This window comes from Gallinula chloropus (genome assembly GCF_964237585.1).
Source record: "Gallinula chloropus genome assembly, chromosome: 32".
NCBI classification, from domain to species: domain Eukaryota; kingdom Metazoa; phylum Chordata; class Aves; order Gruiformes; family Rallidae; genus Gallinula; species Gallinula chloropus.
In genome coordinates, this window is record NC_140117.1 from 2,939,252 (window position 1) to 2,962,225 (window position 22,974).

Genomic DNA, 22,974 nt, shown 5'->3' on the forward strand with positions numbered 1-22,974 from the left:
TGGGGAGTATCCAGGTGCCGGGCTGTGCCCCTGTCCTCCTCATATCATGCTGCAGGGACCCGCTCAGAGTTCCCAGCTTTCCCCACCACCCCCATCCCCACCCAATGGACTGCCAGATCTGTGCCCGCTGAGCTGGCTCTGGGATGGCCAAGCAACAGCCAAGGCCAAGGCATGAGGTTCAACACAGCCAAGTGTCTGCACTTGCATTTAGGTCATAATTCCCAAGCCGTGATACAGGTTTGGGTCAGAGTGGCTGGAAAGCTGCCTGGCTGAGAAGGCAGCTTTCCAGCTGACCTTCGGCCATTGACTGACAGCCAGTGGGACATGAGCCAGCAGTGTGCCCAGGGCATGGAGAAGGCCAGCGGCATCCTGGCCTGAGTTAAGAACAGTGTGGTGAGTAGCACTGGAGAGGCCCCACCTTGAGTGCTGTGTTCAGGTTTGGTCCCCTCACCACAGAGAAGAATGGTGGCAGACTGTCATGGGCTGGATGGGGTCACACTGCCCATGACTGCTGGGATTCTAACTGGGAATGACTGGGAAATGCTCCCCATTGTGATTGGCCCAGAGGATCCCTGTGTCCTGGCCTGAACGACCTGCTGGGAGGGAATTTCAAGGACTCAAAACGATCCCGATGAGCAGCTTTCGCTTTTGCCTCTGCCAATGTGCAGAGACGGGATCTGCCCTGCGCACGGTGATGTCAGACGTGTCTCGAGCTGCTATTGGCGGATGGGTGGTGCCCAGGTGGTGGAGCAGCCAATCATGGGGCTCGTGGTGGGATTTTCAAAGATGTTTGATGGAAGCAGGAGTCCTTCAGCTCCTGTGGTCGCGGCACCGGATCGGAACTATGTGGCCGCCCCGGGCGCTGGGGCTGCTGTTGCTGCTGGGAGTTCTCGGCAGGGCGGTGTGTGGTGAGTGTGGGTGAGGACCCTGAGCCCTTTCCCTCGGCCCCGGAACACCCCCAGACCCTTTTTCCTGACACCTGTGCTCCATTCCCCGGCACCAAGACCTCTCCTGACTCTCCTCCACCCCGGAGAACCAGGACCACCCCGGGCTGCCCTTCTCTGGGCCCCAGGAAATCCCTCCAGTTAAAGCGGGAACCCAGTATCCCGTGGCTCCCCCAGGAGCCAGGAGGCTCCCTCAGAACGCTCCCTCTGGCCCTGGCTTCATTTTCCTTCCTCCACCAGCCCCTTCCCCCAGATGTGCTTCTCCTTGGTGGCAGGGACCACCCTGGAGACCTCTTCCTGGGCACCTCGGGTCCCAGTACACCCCCGCTCCACACTCCTGTTATTGACACCAGGGCCCTCCTGGTCTTCCCTGGAAGCAGAACCCCCTCCTGGACACATCTTAGTGCCCCAACATCCCCCACCAGTCAAATTGCCTCCACAACGTGGGCCCCCTCAGAACAGCCCCCCCAACCCTCACTGTCTCTTGTGTCCCCACAGAGCTGCTCCACTCCCTGCGCTACTTTGACATTGGGGTGTCAGAGCCCAGCCCGGGGGTGCCCGAGTTTGTGTCCGTGGGGTACGTGGACGGGAACCTCATTGTGCGCTACGACAGCGAGACGAGGAGGATGCTGCCCCGGGCAGACTGGATGGCGGCCAACCTGGACCAGCAGTACTGGGACTGGCAGACCCAGAATGGACAGAACAACCAGCAGATGAACCATGTGAGCCTGGCCAAACTGCAGCAGCGCTACAACCAGAGCAGCAGTGAGTATGAGCTGGGGTGGTGCTCCATGGGGTGGGATCACTCCCACCCTCTCAGAAGACCATTCCCAGCCCTATGCTACTGCTCCAGCCTGTGTTGACCCTGCCCAGCACCACTGTAAGCAGGTTCCCAGTGCAAGGGGTGCCTTGTCCCAGAGTTGTTGAGGCCTCACCACCCAATATATCACTCTCTCCCAACCCCTGCCCAGTGCCCAGCACCCCATCCCAGGCCTGGCCACCACATTCCACCTCTCACCATCCCTATGGCAGTGCAGATCCCCAAAAGTAGAGGGGCTCCCCTGCCATGTCCCAGCACCCAACCATTCCTTCTGGTACTTTGTACCCCTCAGCTTGTCTAAGGTCAAGAAGCATCTGGATGATGCACTCAGTCCCATGCTCTGACACAGCTGGCCCTGTGGGGACTCAGGACTTGGACTCAGTGATGCTTATGGGTCCCTTACTACATAGGAGATTCTATGGTTTGTACCTCCCAATGTAGAGACAGAGGGTCTCCCCCAACTCATCCCACCTCCTAAAACCCCTCCCCCAATATTGTTGACCCTGTCCCATTCCCTTCCTGTCACAGGGTGCTGTGAGGCTGGGTGCCAGCCCACCCATGCCCTGGGCACAGGGGGTCTATGGCACAGCTTTATGTGATGCCCTGAGCGCTGTGGGCCCTGGGCAGGGTGGGGGCAGCTCTTGTGTCAGTGCCCAATTCTCTTGGGGCTCATACAGGGCTGGAGTTGGGGGTGCTCCCAGGGGGTCTTGCCCCACTGAAGGCCCAGGGCTGCAGCAGCTCCTCAGCCCCATCTCCCTGGTCGTGTTCCAGGGGCTCACACATGGCAGTCCATGTTCGGCTGTGACCTCCTGGAGGACAATAGCACCAGGGGGTATTGGCAAATTGCCTACAATGGGAGGGACTTCATTGCCTTCGACATGGACACGATGACGTTCACTGCGGCAGATGCAGCAGCACAAATCACCAAGAGGAAGTGGGAGATGGACGGGACTGTCGCTGAGGACAGGAAGCACTACCTGGAGAACACCTGCCCTGAGTGGCTGAGGAAATACGTGAGCTATGGGCAGGCTGTGCTGGAGAGGAAAGGTGAGGGGAGATGGGGACCCTGGGGAGGGGCCAGCGTGGATGTGTGTGCCAGCTCTCACTGCCACCCCCTCCCCAGAGCCCCCCACGGTCCAAGTGTCGAAGAAGGAGACCCAGGGGATCCTGACCTTGCACTGCCGCGCTTACGGCTTCTACCCACGGCCCATCAGCATCAGCTGGCTGAGGGACGGTGAGGTCAGGGACCAGGAGACCCAGTGGGGCAGCATCATGCCCAACAGCGACGGCACCTACTACGCCTGGGTGTCCATCGAGGCCCCTCCTGGGGAGCAGGACAAGTACCGGTGCTGTGTGGAGCACGCCAGCCTGGCTGAGCCGGGGGTCTTTGCTTGGGGTGAGTCTGGTGGCCTTGGGTATGTGAAAGAGTGGGCGAGGGGGTTCCCCTTTCTCTCCCCCTCCTCACACCCCTGTTCTTCCCCAGAGCCAGAGTCCAACTCATTGACCATCATGCCATGGGTGGTTGTTCCCCTTGTCATCCTGGCTGTCATTGCCATCACTGGATTCATCATCTGCAAACGCAGATCAGGTAAATCCCCAGGGTGTGGGAGGAAGGCAGAGCCCGGGGGGCTGACAGGGGCTGTGGGCACAAGCTGCAGTGCTCTAGGAGGCCCCCAAGCCTGAGGGTTACACACAGTGGATGCTGATGCCTCTTCCCCTCTTCTCTTATGTGCACTGTGCCCCACAGTGAGCACGAGGTGGCAGCTCGCAGCTGTTCCTCCCCCATAGGCACTGATGGGAGCTGTGGCAGCTTGGCCAAAGGGATGACATGGGACTGGGGGGTGGATGGGGCAGGCTCAGCTCTCTGTGCTCCCCCTTGAGACCCATGGTCAGAGCGAAACTGGGCTGCTGGTTGGGGGCACTGAGACCACCATAGCAGAGGGTTGGGGACAGGGACTTTTCCCTGGGTGACACTGTCTCTTCCTCCCATCCTTGCAGTGATCCCAGTCTTACTGCTCCATGAGCGACCAGGGCAGCTGGATGTGGCTCCTGCACTGTCACCGACTGGAGAGGCTGGGAGCTGCCTGCAGAGAGCTGATCACACTGTGCCAGCACATGGTGCTGTGCTGTTACATCTTCTGGCTGGAGAAGAGCCACCAGTGTAGCACCACTTCATGTGCTTGTTTCCCAGCCTTGGATCATGGGCTGTGCTTGTTCTCCATGAGATAGAGATGGATTTCTTCCCAGCACCCAGCATGGTGCTGTGTTTAGGACTCTGTTGGGTCTGGCTGAGGTGGAGTTCATTTCCCCCCAGCAGCCCTGGCTGTGCTGTGCATTGGGAGTGAGCAGGGTGTTGGTACCAGCCCAGGGATTTGACTGCTGAGGAGCGGGGCTGGCCCAGCATCCAGGCTGTCTCTCCAACATACCCCTCACTGGTAGGTGGTGGGTGGGCAAGACCTTGGGAAGGGACACAGCCAAGACAACTGACCCCAAAAACAATGTTCCAAACCCTGCGACATCTGCTTGGCCATGCATGCTGAAAGGAGGATGAACAGGGGATGTTTATTACTGACCATGCTTGTGTTCTGGAGCAGCCGCTGTGCGTACTGAAGCCCGGCTTCCCGGGATGTTGCTGGGCATCGTCTGCTGATGGGAAATAGCAAATGATTCTTTTGTTTTTCCTCTGCTTCTCCACATGGCTTTTGCTTTTGCCTTACTGAACTACATTTGCCTTGGTCCCCACAGGTCTTTTTTCATCTTATTTTTCTTCTCTGAAGCTCGGGCACCTGATGTCACCGATCATCACCCTGTGCCCACCTTGTGCAGGCACTTACCTTTTTGGCAGGAGAAGGGTGCAAGCACTCACCAAGACCTCCTGCCTGTTCTGCAGTCTCCTTCCTTACCACTTCTGTCTGTGGGCATGCATCAGGAGTCTTGGGAGAGATTTTCTCTGTTGGACACTGGCTTTTGCTCTCAGAAGAGTCCCCACCATTTTGGCAGAGACCCAGAGCACTTCCCTGGGCTGTGGACCTACAAGCAGACCTCGATCTCCCCTCTTTCGGTAGCAAACCACGGCCCTTCTCCTGCCACTCCAGGTCTTGGTAAAAAGCCTCTCCCCATCTTTCTTGCTTCATGGGGAGCTGCAGCAGTCACAGCCAGGCAGCTGGGCCTGGACATTGCTGCCTGGGCAGACCCCCATTACATAGATGTCCAAGAACTGTGTCCCTGGAGAGCATCAAGACAAGGACCAAGGAAACCAGGTGGCTAAAGTTGGAGATGCTCAGGTAGACCTGGAGTGGGAAGGTCGTCGTGAGTTGTTCGTAGTTCCATGGGCCTGTGGGACATGGGGGCTGAGACACCACAGACAGGAGGGCTCATGATGGAGATTGGACCTGACCTGAGCACTGCAGCCATCGCCCAGGTCATGCATCAAGGTTAATGATGCACCAGAATCGAGGCAGTGAAGCTTCCTGGAGCAAAGGACAGTGGACATGAGCATCCCTCACCAGGGCCCAAGCGATGGCCACCCCCTGCAACTGTCCCCTGAAATCTGTATCCCCAGCTCGCCCACCTCTGTGTGAGATGGGGGTCAGCGTGGGGACACAAGGACAATGAGTTTGGGGGTCGCCTCCTTCCTGTGTCATAGCGCCAGGGCAAGCAGGTGATAAAGGTGTGGGCACCTGCCTGGGTGGCTGCCACTGTCACCTGTTCCCAGCTCCAGCTCTCCGGTCCATACATGATGCTGCGTGGAGTGAGCGGGAGAAGAGCCGCAGCTCCTGGGGGATGGCAGCCACATGCAGCAGAGGGGATGGCTGGGGACACAGCAGGGATGCCGGGGGGATATGGTGAGGATATGGGAGGAGATGTGATGGGGACACAGGTGGGACAGGGCTGGGAACACGGCAAGGATGTAGCAAGGAGATGGTGGGGATGGGTGTGGCAGTACTGCTACCCTGAGGGAGCAGCAGCATTAAACACCAGCCGAGCAAGCTGGCAGCAAAGTCTTGTGCCTCTTGGTCTGGTTTGGTTTTAAATCGGTTGGAAGCAGCAGCGCTGAGGGACTGACAGGCTGACTCCTGTTCTTCCCTCTGCTGTCAGAGTGGATCCAAAGAATGTTTGTCAATAGGTGCTTTATAAATACATAAATGAATAGATAAATAAATAAATAAAGTGTCTATATTTCTATCCCCCCTCACTGCAGGGGACATAGCAGGGGACTTGGCAGGGACATGGAAGGGAAAACTGAGGACACAGCAGGGATGCAGTGGTGACATGGCAGGAACACGATGGGGATGGGAACACAACGGGGATGCAGCTGGGCATGTGGGGGAGACATCTGGGGACACAGCAGGGATGTGTTTGGGACATGGTGGCGATGGCTGGGGACATTGCAGGGACATGATGGAGATGTCCCATGGGTATGACAGGGATAGCTGGGGATGCACTGAGGACGGTTACTGACACGGTGTGCTGGTGAGTCATGGTAGGGATGGGTGGTGACACCGGATGGCAGTGGGGACCCGTTGGGGATGGGTGGTGGCAACAGGTGGCAGTGAGGACCAGGGACAGGGGACAGGGGGACAGGGGGACATCGTGTGACAGGTGGTGGCAGCACCTGGCCATGCAGGTAGGCATGCTGGCAGTCAGTGATGGGGTGACAGTCCAGTAGCACCCTCCCGGTCCTCGGTGGTTGCAGGCACAGGACCAGGGACACCAGGGGGATCTTATTATTTCAGGTGAAGCCGTTTATTGGGTGAAATCCCACAGATTAGAGACATTTGTTACTGCAAACGTGGCAAGCTGAAAAACTGCTACTTGGTTACACATACTGTTCACACCCCACTGATTGGTTACTGATTATAATGAGTTCTGATAACCCATCTTATCGCTAAATATCCTTAGTTTACCTCTGATGCCTAAAAGCATCCGCACACCGGCTGTGTGACCATCTTATTATGGCTGGTTCTTGACATGTTCCGGTACTCCCAAGTTCTTCCCATCACAACTCCTTGGTTTAGGGCAGCCTGTACCCCTGTCATCAAGGCCGCTGTGCTTTGGGAATGTGATTATTAAGTTCCTCTCAGTGTGAGTAACTTGTCCTGTCTCATGGGCACACGAGGATGTTGTCAGGGCCTATGTTTTGGGTGAAGAGAGCTGGGCCGCTGCCAGGCCTGCTGTCTTCCCTGACACTTCCCCCTTTATGTATTTGTGTTACAGAAACTGCCTGTAGAGATCTCTGCAGGGCCCTTTGCAGAAAGCTCAACAAACATGTCAGGAAGAGTAAGACAACCACTACAACTGCTAAAATCAGCAATCCGGTTCTGGCCAGTGACAATACCCATCCTGACATTCCCCACCCATGAAACCAATTGTCCAAGCCAAAGAATCCATTTTCTTGTTGTATCTTTTGTGTTTGATCTATTAATTTCTGAATGCTGGCATGAATGGACTGAGAGTGGTCAGACAGGTTCCTGCAGCACGTGCCATCAGAATCTTGACACCCATGTCCGTGAGCCAGTGATAGGAAATCAGTTGCTGCAGGATTCTGTGAGACCTGCCCCCACATCCGTAGCCTCAGCTACCTTTGCTGTTGTATTTGTTTGCTTTGCCAGTCAGGAGTGTCAGGAGTGTCTGGGTGTAGGTAACAGCAACTTCTCTTCTGGTACAGGCAGCCATTATTGTCAGTGACCTTAGGCTGTGTGGAAGTCACTATTTCACTCATTTTCAGGCGTATTTCGAAGACTGTTAAATAGTTCAATATTTCCCATAACACAACTCAAGTCCACCGTGGCTGCACTTGGAACACTTCAGTTCAGTTCCTGGGATCAGGATCCCATCCTGGTTCCTGCAGGCTTGCTTTCTTCTGGATCCACGGCTTCATCCACTTGGCTGGTCCCCACTTGGTTCCCGTATCTGTAATGACACAGGCAGATCTCCTTCCCCAAGTTAGTACCTGTAACTTCATTTCTTACTAACACCTGACATTGACTTTCTTTGATCCATTCCAAACCTCCTTTTAAACCTACTCCATGTTTCACCATTGGAGGTACCAAACTGTCCTGTGGCAGATATAAATAGTTCAAAACATAAAGAGCTTTGTTTAGTCGATCAGCTGCAGAGATCTCCTTCTCTCCCCCTTTTTGTTTGTGAGGCAAACGCTTGAGAGTTTGATTCATACATTCCACCATGGCCTGGCCTGTGAGCGAATGTGGTGTCCCTGTGACATGGGTAATGCCCCAGAACTGGCAGAAGGTTTGTGTTCCTGTGCTCTATATCCTGGGCTGTTGTCAGTTTTGATTTCAGGGGGTACCCCAAGTGCTGCTGTGGCAGAGCACACGTGGCGTTGGACATGTTTACTGGATTCCCCCGTTTGTGCAGTAGCCCCACACTGCCAGAGAAAAGGGATCTCTCTTTTTTTTTGGTTTATTTTTGGTGCCAAACTTCCAGTGTGCCTGTGCCACAAAGATTCATGCCAGGAGCAAGGCCACTGGTAAATTGCTCACAGTCTGGGCATGACTGTACAATCCCTTTAGCCTTGGCACAATAGTGGTATTGTCGTTGAAGAACCTTGGCAGATTGATGAAAGAATTCATGTGACCTTTGAGCCTGTGCAAAACGGTCTACTGAGGGAGCGGCCCTTGATGGTGCTACCAACCTGTCTGCTCTCTCATTTCCTTCTGCTAGACCTTGAGTTAATGCAGTGTGGCTGCAGATATGGGTAATAAAGTACTGATGCTGTCGGCCAGATAATAGAAGCCACAGTTCCTTAAACAATCTATACAATCCTTCAGCAAAAATGTAGGTACTGGAAAGCTCCAACATTGTAAACACAGATAGCAAAAAGGATGATCCTTTAGCACTAGTCAGGTACCAGTTATACATAGATGTATAAGTAGACTTACTCATTTGTTGCAGTTTTGCGTAGCTGTGTTTTATGAAGGGATGGGGGGCTGCAGAGATGACTGCTGAAAGCAGCAGCTAGAAGCTCTCTGAAGGCCTCAGAAAGTAAACATCAGCCGATTCAAGGCCAGAGTTGCTGCTGGCCAAGGCCAAGCCCATCAGTGACAGTCACAACGCTTCTGGGAATAACATATAGGCAAAACACCCCAAACGCAGGCAGCTGCGTTTTGCCCCCAGAGAAGGGAGTGAGAAGATGTAAGAAGCCATGTGGACACCAAGGCCAGGGAAGAAGGAGAGGGGGGGAAGAATGAGGCACTCCGGGTGCTGGAGAGAAAGATTCCCCTGCGGCCTGTGGAGAAACCATGGTAGAAGCAGGCTGTCCCCCTGCAGCCCATGGATAAGAACGGGGAGCAGAGACCATCTACAGCTTGTGAAGAGATGGATCCATGCCACAGCAGGTTTGCTGGTGTGGAAAATGCTGGGAAATGTTGCTTTTGCAAATTGAAAAGGGTTATTGTATTTTCTGTAGAAGAATTTAGGATATATAGAAACTCTTGGTTAACTGAACAAAACTGAACTTTATTGGTGTACACAGCTGTAACAACAATTGAAACCAGACACAATCAAGAACAAAACCAAAATAACAAGAGCTCCTAACAGTGCATAAATTTCTATCACACAGCATCGTTCACACATCACCACAGCATCTGCAACCCTGAGAGGAGAAGCATGGGGCCTCTGCCTAGAAGTAAAGCAATAACAGAACAGGAAAACCTTGATTCTTTCTAAACCAACTATCTGAGTTTGAAGAGATCTCTCTCAGTCTCAATAACACCCACCTCTCTGGTTGCTCCGGGAGGTGAAACCGCACATGTTGGGGAGGCTGTGACGACCTGAAAGTCTAATGGAAAGGGAACAATACACCACTATAGCCATAGCAAGGACATTGTCCCTACTGCCTGGCTATAGTGCTGGAGAAAGGAAACCTTACCACTCCTGGAGTTGAAGGACGAGGTTCGGGGGAGGGATTTGGGGTCTCATCCTCACCAACGCCAGACATTTTTTGCTGCTCCAGTGCTTGTTCACCTGACTGTGTTTGTGGAAATGCACATGCACAGTTTTCCCCCACCACCTCCCCACAGAAAGTACTAGAAAAGGAAGCTCGCACGTGCATGAAGCCAGTGAACCCAGTATTTCTGCCATGGTGATGGTGCATGACAAAAAAGACGACTCCAGCCGGTTTTGACCAGGCCTGGAGACCCACCTAAAGATTCATTTGCTAAGTAATGGGTGATGGGGTGGGAAAGCTGTGGACTTATGTCTCAACATTGCTGAAATATTGCATTAAGATGCTTGTAAAGGGTTAAGGAAGACTTGCTAACAGGATGGTTTGAAGTGCCATAGTGGTGACCTCCCATAAACAATGCCTGGCTTGAACGACTCTGCCTCACTGATAAAGAAGAAACACCAATTGAGACATAAGTTTGAGTCTAACACCAATTTTTGAGTAAATTATGCACTCGAGGACGATGTGCTCTGTTAAAATAAAATGATATCTTTGATGAGGTGCAGTTCCCCCCATCGGTCTAACAAACTCCTTATCTGTCTTGTAATTGGTCACAAATGCAGGCAAAGCATTTCACTGTAACTAGTTCAAGCTCCCCCTTGTCCTTGCAGGTATACAAAACCTGCTGAAATCAAACTTGTAGTTTGGATCAGAGTCAAGGGGTAACTGAGTCTGCACAAGACAGAAGGTTACTTGCGGTGACGAAGAGGAGCCATCCGACTTCATCCCCACGACCCTCAATGACCACCACCAAACAGCAGTGCGCAGGCGCAGCTGGGAGTAGTTTATGGAAATCACCTCTTGGGACACATTTTAATATGAAGTGGGACAAGTTATGACTATGTACAGGTGTGTGAGGTAACCTAATGATTTTTGAACAAGGATATGTAATAAAAGTGCTACAAACTCTGACCAAAGGTGTGCCTACTTTGTTAGGTCACCCACTCTTGCAAGAATGTATAATAAATTACTGCTTCACTAACGTGTCTACCTCAAGTCCTTTCTTTAGGACCATTGGCATTTCTAACACTGTGAACAGGGGGGAAGAAGGGAGCAAAATCCTGACTAAAGTCTGCTAAGAAGGGAGTGGTGGGGGGGAAGTGTTTTAAGATAAGGGTGTGTTTGTTTTAAGATCTGGTCGTGCTTCCAAATCCGGTTTTTCTTCACTGTTCCTTGTAGCTGTAGTGTAGTGTAATAAAGTAGAGTAGTTTTTCTCTTCTTCACTTTGTGTTGAGTCTGGTTTGGCCACATCATTGATGACAGAGTGATCTCTCCCTGTCCTTATTTTGACTCCTGAGCCTCTTAATATATTATTTTCTCTCCTGTCCAACTAAGAAGGGAAGTAATAGACTGACTTGGGTGGATGTCTGGCCTCCAGCCAGGGCTAAACCACCACAGCCGGCCAAATTCTAGGACCTGTGTAACATCCAGACTTCTAGTGGGCCTGTGCCACTAGGATTGACACCAGGGGCAAGGCCACTGGTGAACTGCTGACAGTCCAGGCACGACTGTACAAGCCCTTTAGCCTCAGCAACTGACAGGTGGTGTTGTCGTTGAAGCTCCCTGGCAGATTGATGAAAGGATTCCTGTGATGTCCGAGCCTGTGCACAGCGCTCTGCTGAGGGAGCAGCCCGCGCTGGTGCTGCCAACCTGTCTGCTCTCCGATTGCCTTCTGCCAGACCCTGAGTTAGTCCCGTGTGGCTGCCAATATGGGTAATAAAGTACTGATGCTGTTGGTTAGACAGGAGGAGCCAGAATTCCTTAAACAATCTATATAATCTCTCATCTGAAACCCCTTTCAATAGTGCCCGTTCCATTCGGGTCACTATTCCCACCACACACAGGGAGTCACAGACCAGATGAACCGGTTCGGCTTTCCGCTTGTCACACACTCTCACAACCGCCTGCAGCTCCAGCTGCTGATTGAGGCTTGGGCTCCTTTGAATAGCAAATCCTGCCATTTCCCATGCTCCTGCCATGGAATCGCAGCCTTCTGAGCTCTTCCCCCTGCATCAGTGAACACTGGAACACCCCGAACCGCACACCCAGACAACAAGGGCTTTTCTTCTGTTTGACAGTTCTGTGCTGCTGTAGAGATTCTGTGTGGTGGGTAATGCACTTTCACTTCCCCTGTGTGGTCTAATAAAGCTATTTGCAGGGCAGTGCTGTTCCTCAAGGCCCATGCTGAATACTCTGCTGTTGATGGAACAACAATAAATGTGGGTTCTGTTCCTGCAGTTTCTACTACGTGATTGTGGCCTTTTGCACTGACCTGGGCTGTCGCCTCCAAACACAGAGTTACAGTTCCCTTTGGCTGCATGGGCAGGAACACCCATTCTAACAGCCTTAAGGGATCTTTGTCATTAGTCCACTGCATTATAATAGCAAACACATGTTCTGTTTGATTAATGACTGTGACTCCTATGTCCCACTCAGCATCCCATCCATGGGTATATGTATTTTTGATTTTGTCACTAATGACTTCCAGGGCCTTTTTAGCTTCTTCTGACAAGATTCTGGGTGCTCCTGCACCACCTCCTCCCTTTAGCAATGCCACTACAGGTTCCAGTGCCCTATTCGTAATGCCACACAATGGTCTAACCCAGTTAGTATCTCCAAGCAGCTTTTGAGCATCATTTAACGTGCTGACCTCAGCTGGGATCTCAATCCTTTGGGGTGTTACGGTACTTTTATCAATCTGCCACCCCAGAGATTTCCACACTGGCTCCTTTTGAATTTTCTCTGGAGCAATCTGTAACCCCTTGCTTTCCAAATGCCCTGTCAACTCATGAATCAAACTGTCAATGTCCAAGTTTTTCCCACAATCAGTACCTCATCCATGTGATGATAAAAGATGAGATCAGGATGGGCTCTTCGTACTGGAGCAAGTGCCCAGGCTACATAAGCCTGGCACACAGTGGGTGAATTTTTCATGCCCTGTGGGAGCACCACCCAATGACACCTTTCCATGAGTTCAGTTTTGTTTACAGTAGGGACTGAAAAGGCAAATTTCTCATAATCATCAGGGTGTAGGGGAATAGTGAAAAAACAACCCAAATGTCCCAATTTTTAGGTCTCACGTCTGGAGGTGGCAGACCGGGCTGCGAAGCTCCCGCATCTTCCATCACTTCATTGACTTTTCTTACCTCGTGCACCAAGCGCCATCTCCCGTCCTGTTCAGGGATGGTAAAAATAGGCGAGTTCCATGGGCTTGTGGAGGGCTGGATGTGTCCCTTGGCCAGTTGCTCCTCTAGTCAATCTTGGAAGTGGGCAAGTTTTTCTTTAGGAAGCGGCCATCGCTCGACCCAAACGGGGGGTTGTGTTTCCCAGGTGAATTTTCAAGGAAGCTGCCCACTTTCAATGGTCGCCATCCAAACTCCTTCTGCTCTGTGCCCAGCCTTGCTCTCAGTGGATAAACGCATCCCTGAGCCTGTGGCACATCCCAACAAACGCTGCCAACCGATTCACCAGGAGACAGTGATTTCTGGGGGAGTTGGGTGGGAGGTGTGGATGGGAGCGGTGGGTGTAGAGACCAAGTGGGTCCCTGATCCGATGGCTGACGAGGCAGATTCTGGCCAGGCAGCTTCTGGACCGTCTCTGTAGGGCTTTTGTCCGTGTGCACAGGCTCTTTGTCAGTGTCTAGAGGCTCAGAGAAGGGGGAAGAATGAAAAAAGAGTGGAGAGAGAGAGAGAGAGAGATTGCAATCTCTCCCACCACAGAGCTGCAGTGTCCTGTCAGTCCAGTGTCTTCAGGTCCAGTGGGGGAACGTTCCCTCCACGTTGGTCACCTCTGTTCTTTTATTGTGTTGTATTCACTCCTTCCAGGAATCAATCAGCATATTCCAAGAGCTACTTTGTTTAGCCACCCCCCTTGCAGTGGTGGTGTGCCTGCCCAGTACCGTCGCTGGGAGGTTTCAGGTGGTCTTCAGGGGTCTCCAGGCCCCTCTCTCTTCCAGACCCCGGGTCTGGGCGCATGCACAGGGCTTGGGTTAAATTCACTCAGCTCTGCATTGGGGGCCATAGGAAGGCAGGAAGCATCTGGTCTTGCAGTGTGACCGTTGGGGCACTGCTGACAGTGGGGAGAGCTGGTGGTGGAATGTTCCAGCAGGGTTGAGACAAACACCTGCCACAGTCTCTGAATTGTTGGAGACGGTCCCCTACACCACCCTCTGGCTCCACAGGGCTGTTTCCTTCATGGGACGCCAGGGTGGCATGAATGACAGGAGGTCAAGCAAGGAAGAAGGACAAGAGAGAGCATGTTCCCAGCAGCTAACAGCACCCAATGAACTCTGGCATTTGTACTTCTTAAAATGCCCATTTCTTCCTGCTGGAACAGGCTGCCCAGAGAGGTGGGGGATGCTCAGTCCCGGGAGGTGTTCAGGGCCGGGCTGGATGGGGCCCTGGGCAGCCTTGTGTGGATCTACACGATGTGCAGAGCGGGAGCGGGGAGAACCTTCCCCTCGGCTCCCGCTGCTCCATCCCCGGGGGCTCGGGGAGCTTCGCAGCGCTCGGCTGAGTGTCCGGTGCTGGGAACCAGGGGGGAAAGGCTGGGGGGGAGCGGGCGGGGGAGGGGGCGGGGGTGGGAGTGGGGGAGGGAAGGTAAAGGAAGGATAAGGACGGGCGGGAGGAGCAGGAAGGGGAAAGGAAGAAGCTGGGTGCTGTTTGGGGAGGACAGCGGCCAGAGCAGCGGCTGGAGAGGGGCGTGTCCATGCAAATCGAGAGCATCGGGGCGCGCACGGGCTGCTGGGAGTGCTCGGTGCGGAGCTCTCCGCCGGTTTCCCGGAGCCGAGAGCAGCGGATCCCGGCGGGAAGAGGCGGGATAGGCAGGGGAATGCGAATGCGAGCGGGACGTGAGGGTGTTTTGGGGCCAGTGTGGAGCATCCGTGAGTTGTGTGAGAGCCGGCGGGGGTGTGTGGAGGTGCTGGGGGTGTGTCAGGTATCGCTTCTCGGCCTTTTGGCTAAGATCAAGTGTAGTATCTGTTCTTATCAGTTTAATATCTGATACGTCCTCGATGAGAGGACTTTATATTAAACGGATTTTTGGCCTTGGGAGTTGGACCCGGAGCTTGCTCCCTCCGCTCCGCGCATCGTCCCGGTATTGCAGTGCCTCCGGGAGCGGTGCACCCCGCGATGGTGAAAGACAGACGGATCTCGGCTCTTTCTTTCCTTTACCGGAGCTTCTGTGACCCGGGACATCCCGATCTCTTCCCCCTTGAGGGATGCGGATCCCTGGAGCGGGGTCCCGGGGTGGGGGATAAACCCGGCTTCCTGCCTGTCTGTAAACAGACCGTCTGTCTGCTGACAGATGGTCCCTGTCTGTCCCCACAGTGATCTGAGTGAGTAGGGGGCTCCTCCTCATCCATCCCAAGAACTACCTTCCTTCTCATGCTTCCTCCTCATCCGTCCCAGGTGCCACCTGCCTTGGGATGCTGGGGTCACGAGTCACAGCCCTGCTCTCATTTATTATGTTCTCCTTATCAGCTTTCCCTCCAAGCATCTTGCAATAGTTAGTAATTGAATTTACTCTTATTGATGTGTTAGTTATTATAAATGCGATTTCTTATGCTCCCTTATATACGTCCGTCCCCCCCCCCATCAAACGTGCCAGTGCCTTGGGAACAGCCTGTGCAGTTTGCTCTGTCCCCAGATCACAAACGTTCCCTTCACACCCTGAGCTCCTCAGCTCCTTTTTTCATTCTTTCTCCCTCTCCCTCCCTTCTGCCAGGATGTTCAGCAAGGAGAGAAGAAGATGGACAAACAGCTGCTCCAACAAGGGAAGGGAGAATGGCCTGGAAGCCCGGCTGATCCGCTGCCCACCAGCGCCAACAAGTCACGACAGGGAGAATAAGCCCTGCCTTTGTGGTGGGGACTTTGTAGCTGGTGTAAGTGGGGCTGGGGGCTTCATCTGCTCTGTGCTGAGAGAGGCAGCATCTAGTTCTAGTGCTGGCAGCCTGACTTGAAGGCAGGAGATCCCCAGCGCTGGCTGTTCAAAGGCATCGATCCTCCTCCCGTCTGACACGGAGGAGTTTTGCCTCGGTGGGGAATCCTGTTCTCCCCGGGAAGGAGAAACGTGAGGGAAACACAGGGGGTGCCGGGATTCTCGGGGTGGAAACCCGGGGGCACCCCGAGAAGCCTCACCCCGGCTGCCCGCGCAGCTCCCTCCCTCCCTCCCCGCATCCCCGCCCTTCTGGCTCGGGCAGGGCAGGGGGAGCGGGGTGGCTGCGGGACCCAGCCGAACCCAGCGGGACAGGGGAAACCCGCCCCGTTCCCGCCCGCTGGGTTCGGCCGTTCCCGGCGGGTTCGGCGGCCGGTCGCGCGTCGCCGTTGCCCGGGCAGCCGGTCCGGTCGGTGCCGGGCGGGGCCGTTCAACGCTTCCCAAGTCCCCGCTCCGTGTCCCGGGACACGCGTCCTGCCCACCCGCCGCTCTCGCTCAGTCGAGCCTTCGGCCATGGCTGAGCCGGTCGGTGCTGCGGGAGCGGGAGCGGAGACAGGCCCCGAGCGCCGGGAGAGCGCTGGGGAAAGGGCTCGGTAAGCCCCGGGTCTCCGTCCTCTCCCCCGCTGAGCCGGGGGGAGGAGACCGGAGGGGGAACCTGCCCAGGGGCCGGGCCGCCGGCCGCTCCCACCCACCTGCGTCCCTCGGGCCGCAGAACCTGCGGTGGGGGGGCGGAGAGAGGAGAGGGAGAGGGAGAGGGAGAGGGAGAGGGAGAGGGAGAGGGAGAGGGAGAGGGAGAGGGAGAGGGAGAGGGAGAGGGAGAGGGAGAGGGAGAGGGAGAGGGAGAGGGAGAGCCGCCCCTCTCCTGCCTCCCCAGACAGGCGGCGGGAGGAGCCAATGGCGGGGCTGCCCCGCACAGCCCTGGGAGGGGCGGCCGGGCAGGGCCGGGCCGGGCAAGCGGGGGGCAGAGCCGGGGAGGGACGGCCCAGCCCGGCCCAGCTCCGCCCAGACAGGCGGCGGTCGGAGCCACTGGCGGGGCTGCCCCACCCCCTGGTGGGAGGGGCCGGGCCGGGCGCGGCGCAGGACGGGCGCGTTCCCGCCGCGGGCTTCCGGTGCCTCTGTGCCGATGGCTGCCGGGGCCCCTGGGCGGCCTCTTGGCCGCCGCCCGCCGCGCCCCCCGAGCCGTCCCCGGCCGCGCCGCCGCTGCAGAGGCCGCCCCCCAGGTCAGCGCTCCGGCCCGAGGCCGTCCGGCCGCCCGAGGGCCTCGCCCCGTCCCTGAGGCCCCGCGGCCTCCCGGGTGCGGCCTGCGGGACCTCTCCTGGGCGTTGGAGCCCAGGGCGGGAGCGGAGCTGCGGGTCCCCCCGCCCCGAGAAGGCCCCTGGCGACCCCGCCCCCCTTGGCCCCCCGGGGGCTTTTCCGTCTGGGAAGCGGGGAGTTGGGAAAGAAACGGGCCCTGGGAGCGCGCGTGGGGCAGGAGCAGAGGGCTCTGTGTGTGTGTGTGAGGGGGAGCAGCGGCTGGGGGGGAGTCCCGGCGTAGGGCGTGTGGAGACACGGGGCTGCCTTCCCGGGGCTGAAGCGGTGCCGGCGTCCCGGAGCTCCCAGGCACAGATGGTGGGGGGTTGTGGGGTTGGAAGGGACTGGAGAGTGTGGTTGATGAACCCCCCGGGGAGAGTAACTCAGCGTTGTGCACAGGGGCATTGCCCCGCTGAAGGGCAGTGTGTGGCTTGGGGAGGGTTAACCTGTGCAGAGTGAAACAAAGCCCGTTCCACGTTAGCCAAAGCCATGTGTTTGGTGCTGGGAACAAGTGTAACTCATGAAGAAGCATTAACAGAAGGGAAATACCCCACTGCAGTGGGATAATTAGCGGTGCCTTGGCTGGGAGAGGCGGGGGATGCTCTGTGGTGTCTGTGTGTGTATCTGAGATGATCCCAGGGGGGCTTGGAAGGGGAACTACAGCAATTAGCTCTGGGAGTTTTGCTTGTGTGAAGCTCAGCCGTGGTTGTAAATCCCTATTCTGTGTCTTCTCTCCTCAGCCCTCATCCGCCTGTGGAACATCCTGATGGGCAGGAACCTCCAAAGCTGCAACCAGGTGGCGCCCATGACAAAGGTAGTTCACAGCCCTGGTTCTCCTGGGGTTTGGTGTCCCTTGGAAAACTGAGGGGTGTCTGAAAGTGCAGAAGGGTGTGCAGCTTGGACTGAATCCCAGTGCTTTGGGTGGGATCGAGGAGCTGGGCTGCCATGCAAATGGCAATCCGAACCCCCTCTTAAGTCACGCTGTCACGTGTCCTGCCTTTGTTGTTTAGATGCTGCCATCCCTGGGTGTGAGGAGAAGGCTGAAGAGGTTTCTGCTGCTGCGGTGAAGGTACCAGCCAGGGCAGCAAGGAAACGCCGAGCTTCGGGCAGCGATGCCGCTCCAGGAGCAGAGTCTGTGGGAGAGGTTAGCAGAGACTTTCCTGAACCTGTGCAGCCTCAGGCTCTTCTTGGCCCTTGACAGCAGGCGCCTCTTGTGTGCTGGGTTTGCCTGGCTCAGGTTTGCCTGCTCTGCTCTGGCACGTGGAGCTGAGGAAGGAGCACCCAAACTACATGACCTTGGGAAAACAATCCCCTGCTTCCTCTGGATAAAGCCCTCTCTGCTGGGTTGGGTATCCACCGGCCCGGGAGAGGATTCCCCTAGGACTTTGGCTCTGTAAAAACGAGTCCTGAGCTGCTTGACCCCTTAGTTTGGGTGGGAGGTGCCGTGTTCTTTTTCTTCCTGCCCCGTAGGGTGAGAGGAGTAAGAAACCCTCGTGCTCTGTTATTTGTCCCTGAGAGCACCACTGACTCTTTGTTTGTACAAAACCCCTTTCTGAGGGGCTCAGCTCTCCCTGAGCCAGAGTCAGGGCTGAACTCCGGAATGCTGAGGAGCTGCCCGAGGGGAACTGGGCAGGAAGCCTAAGGGGGTTTAATCCCTGTGGGGGGGAGAGCCCTATTAACAATCAAACCCAAAGGGCAGCGTGCTGGTCAGAGATCCTGCCAAGATCCTTCTGCTGCGCTCTGAGCCAGCAAATCCTGGTCCCTATATCGGACCAGAGCTGCCTCCCTTTCCGGAAGCTTCCACTGGCTTGGGCTGGTGTTCAGGTTAAACTCAGGGCGGTGCTTTGTTTGTTTCTGTTCCAGACTCAGGCCCTGTCATCTGAGCCTGCAGTGAAAAGACCCAGAAGTGCTGTGCCAGGAGAAGAACTGGTGCAGACTGGTAAGGCTGACGTCAGGGCGTGAGCTTGTTTCTCCTGCGCTCTTCCTGGCGTGTGGTGCGACTCTCCCCCTCGGCTCACGGACGGGCTGTGGCGGCATCGCCCCTCGGTAGCGTCTGGCAGTGCTGGGGTGGGAACTCAGTCTCTTCCCTGCATCCCTGCGCTGCTGCTGGGTCGGGGCCGGGCGTTTCGCTCGGCATCTCAGTCCCGGAGCTGCCTTGGATGCAGCCAGCTCCAGCTGCGATACGGCCGCTGCCAGCTGGCCAGAAGGAAACTGGTTTGGTTTGGGGTGTTAGATCCCCAGAACCCTTTTTGGGGTTGAATCTGGGGTTCAGCCTGGCGATACGTCGTGCCCAGGGCAACTTGCTGCAGTTGCCAGTAAGAAAATCTGAGACTGTTGTAAAGCAACAGAACACAGGGAATGTGGGGACGTAGGGGAGAGAGGAAACATTGACCTTTGGGGAAGCTCATCAACCTCCTCAGTTGCCTTTAACAGTGGCTGATTTGCTTACGCTCTCCTCTCGTAGATCAAATACCTTGTGGGACTCCCTTGGGCAACGGAACACTCTCCCTGTGGGACAAGACAGCTCCTTGTGCCAGGTAAAACCCTTGTGTTTGCTTTGACTTTCTTCTCTGAAAGGTTTGCTTTCCATTTCATTCCTGAACTTCCCCCGTGCCGCCCAACATTTGTCTCTGAGTCCGCACAGGGATGTTTTTCCAAGGTTTCCTGGGCTGCTGTCCTATGGGAGGTGAACCTTCAGTAGCTTTTTATTTTTCCTTCCTCCCCTCCCAACTAGAGAAGATTATTTTTTTAAATCTGGGGATGTGAAATGTAAGGTAATGACAGGGGATGCCAGGATTTTCTCTCTTCCTTTCCACCTCCCCTGGTCTTTCTCGCACAACTTAGAGGCAGTTTTCTCTTTTGGGTAACACTGAGGTGACAAATTTGAGTCCTGCCCCTCTGCCCGAGTTGAGAGTCACCCAGCTGAGTGTGAAGGGTCTCTGCACAGGAATGCCTGCTGTGTTTTGTGGTGACACCAGTGCAGGATGTTTCTGTCCAGGGGTTTGACAGTCTCGTTGTACTTTAGGTATTTCTATTGCTGTAGCTGTGGCTCCCCACTCACATGTAGACAGTTGTGTAGGAATAAACTGTCTCCTTTCTGGTGCTCTGACACGTGTCAATAGCAAATGCTGTGCTTGTAAACACTGTGGTTCTTCTCTGTTGTTTTTTCCTGCACCAAAGTGCTCCAGCCTCCTCGACTCCTCCAGCCTCCTCGACTCCTCCAGCCTCCTCGACTCCTCCAGCCTCCTCGACTCCTCCAGCCTTCCCCCCTGCTCCAGTCCTGTACAGTCCTCCAATCTACACCACTGCTCGAATCTACTCTGGAGTTAAATCACAGACCAGTCTTCCACCCTACTGCTGTGTTCCATCCTACTCCGGTGTGCCGTCCTACTACTACCGTGTTCCATCCTACTACTACATCGTGCCATCCTACTGCCATTTTCCATCCTACTACTGCCACGTGCCATCCTACTCTGCTGTTCCATCCTTGCTGTGTGTTCCATCATTGTCCAGTCTTCCAACGTTCTCCAGTCAACCAGTGACCCCTGTGTATCATCTGGACCAACAGAAATAGGAAGGAGATCCCTTTCCATCTGGGACCTGTGAGTATCCCCATGACTTGTACCTGTCACACTTGTTGGATAGAGTGTAGCTGCACCACACAGCAGGAGGACGTAGTATCTGGTTGTCTGGACTTGTGGAGGGTGACATATTACTGCACCCCCTTAGGTACCCGCTGCTTAACTCAGGCTTGTGGTTACGTGGTGCTCTTTAGTCCTTTTTTCATGCTGTTGGTGACTCTCTCTGTGGCAGCAGAGCTTTGAATCCACGTAAGCTGGTGGTTGTAACACCATGTGTTGGAGGGCAGACACCAGGTATTGTCCCAGCCCCCGGCCTGGGAACTTCCTCCGCCCAAAAGCTTTTGTATTTCCTCTTCCTGGAGCTGCACCTGGTGTGTGGGTACAGGGTGGGCATTGCAGTTCCTTGCTTGGTTCTCCTGTTCCTCCTCTGACAAGGCGTGGTCTGGGGGCTTCCTAAATGAGCTTCTGCTGTTGTGGGAGTCTCCTTCATCAGCTGGCTTTTTGTGGGACTAAATGCTGGAGATCAAGAGGATCTTTTGTTCTCTTTTGGGTTAAACAGCAAATTCCTGCCAGAAGAAAGCCAGGCGCGCGCTTGCTGGGGTCGGCACTTCGGGGTGGCCTCAGCAGGGCAGAGCTGCGCTCCCCGTCCCTAACGAACCGGGTGTTTGTGCCTCCTTGCCACCCTGACTTCCTATGTAACAGCTTTCTCTCTCCTTCTCTTTCCAGAGTCACATCCCTCACTTCCACAGGAAGATGGTGTGGGACATAATCCACCGGCAGCTGCTGTGAGACGGGCACCACTGCAGCCACACTGTGATCCCCTTGGACTGACCCTTAGTTTAGTTTAGTTAAGACTCTTTAGTTTAGTTAAGACTCTTTAGTTTAGTTAAGACTCTTTAGTTTAGTTAAGACTCTTTAGTTTAGTTTAGACTCTTAGTTTAGTTTCTCTTCTAAAGTTTGACCAACTCCCTGCAACGTGGGGTTGGGTTTGTTGTTCTGTTTTTGTCTGTTAAATGTGAAAAGAGAAATATTTATTTATTTTATTGCATTAAATATTTAAATTTTATAAAAAAAAAGCCGTGCTGGTGTGAAGCTGTTTGGGACCGGAGCTGTTTGGGACCCTATAAACAATATTTCATCAGTCATGTTGGAGTGGGGTTTTCTGGGGTTCTTTCTTTTTTTCCCCCTTATATTCTCACAGCTGCTCTAACTCCTTTAAAATCAAAATCGAATCCTACACTAGAACCAAAATAATGTCAAATTGTCATGTGCAACTTCTTTAATCAATTTATAATTTATTTTTTAGATTTAACTGCTATAGATATTAGATTTGTAAACAGAGATACTTCAGGTTTTATTCATTCTCACTTCTTTTATTACTAGGACTTCAGTGCTAAGTCTATTCTCTTAAAAAATAGTAATTAAAAAAAAAAAAATCAGTCCTGTATCTGCTGCCAAGCAAACACCCAATAAAAGTCCAGAATAGCAATAGTTGCCAGGGACCTCTGGTGACCAACCAATGACATCTCTGTCAGAGGGGCATCACCTGGGAGGTCACTTCCCAGAGGGGAAGCACCTCCAGTCCTGTTTGGTGAGATAACCTTGAGCAGGTCACACACGACAGTGTCCAGGTAGGTGTTGAATCCCTCCAGAGAAGGAGACTCCCCAGCCTCCCTGGGCAGCCTGGGAGGAATTTCCTTCTCTTCTTCATTTCTTATGTCTTCTCTTTGATGGCTCAGCCAGGTGATGGTAGAGATGGTAAAGCCGGTATTTACTCAGTCTGCCCTTTCTCCAGACTTGATCCTACCTCCCGGGTCTGGGATTCCTGAGGGCCCCTTCTAGACAGGTGGATCCTGTCCCTCTCCAACAGGTTGGAGTCACCAAAGAACATCCCCTTGTCGTCCAAGCCAAACCCCTGGCCTTAGTACCAGCTGTGTAGCCAGGAGTTGAGAGGTGTGAGATTTCCCAGCCTGTTCAGAAAAAGGAGGAAAAGCCAACTTGGGCACCAGTGTTTTCCTCCTCTCTCTCGAGGTCCCTTCCAACCCCTACAATTCTATGATTCTATGATCACTAGGCAATTAGACAAGTGGGAAATGTGTTTTTAAGGTGATGAGGGCTCACATTTCTCTGGTCAGAAATCACCCAGAAAAGCTTCTGCCCAGCCTGGAGTCCATCACCATCCTTTTGCTGGTCTTTGCTGGTCTTTGGTGGTCTTTCCCAATCATGTGATTCTGAGACTCCAGCCTTGAGCCAGCTGATGTTTTCTTTATCAGTACAGGGAAAGCTTCCAAAAGGCACACAAAACCACATGTGCCAAGTTTTCCTCTGGACACCATCCCTTCTGTGCAGTGTATAAAGTCACCACACAGCTCAGTGTCACCCACACCTTGCTGAGGGTGCACTCGATCCCACTGTGCATGTCACGGGTACAAATATCCA

General features: G+C 54.4%; 2 protein-coding genes across 2 annotated transcripts in view; one reads left to right on the forward strand and one right to left on the reverse strand.

The window, feature by feature from the left end:
- Positions 1-22,974, reverse strand: part of LOC311202963 (class I histocompatibility antigen, F10 alpha chain-like) — a gene marked incomplete at both ends in the record, with an annotated part of 52,398 nt that overhangs the window by 10,398 nt on the left and 19,026 nt on the right. The window lies entirely within an intron of this gene.
- Positions 845-21,324, forward strand: LOC311202903 (class I histocompatibility antigen, F10 alpha chain-like; the record flags this gene model as incomplete). Its single annotated transcript, XM_084277549.1, is given in 9 exon segments — positions 845-904; positions 1,445-1,709; positions 2,536-2,811; positions 2,888-3,160; positions 3,248-3,352; positions 17,695-17,768; positions 19,419-19,491; positions 20,233-20,414; positions 21,262-21,324. Coding segments are annotated over 9 exon segments (1,371 nt in total).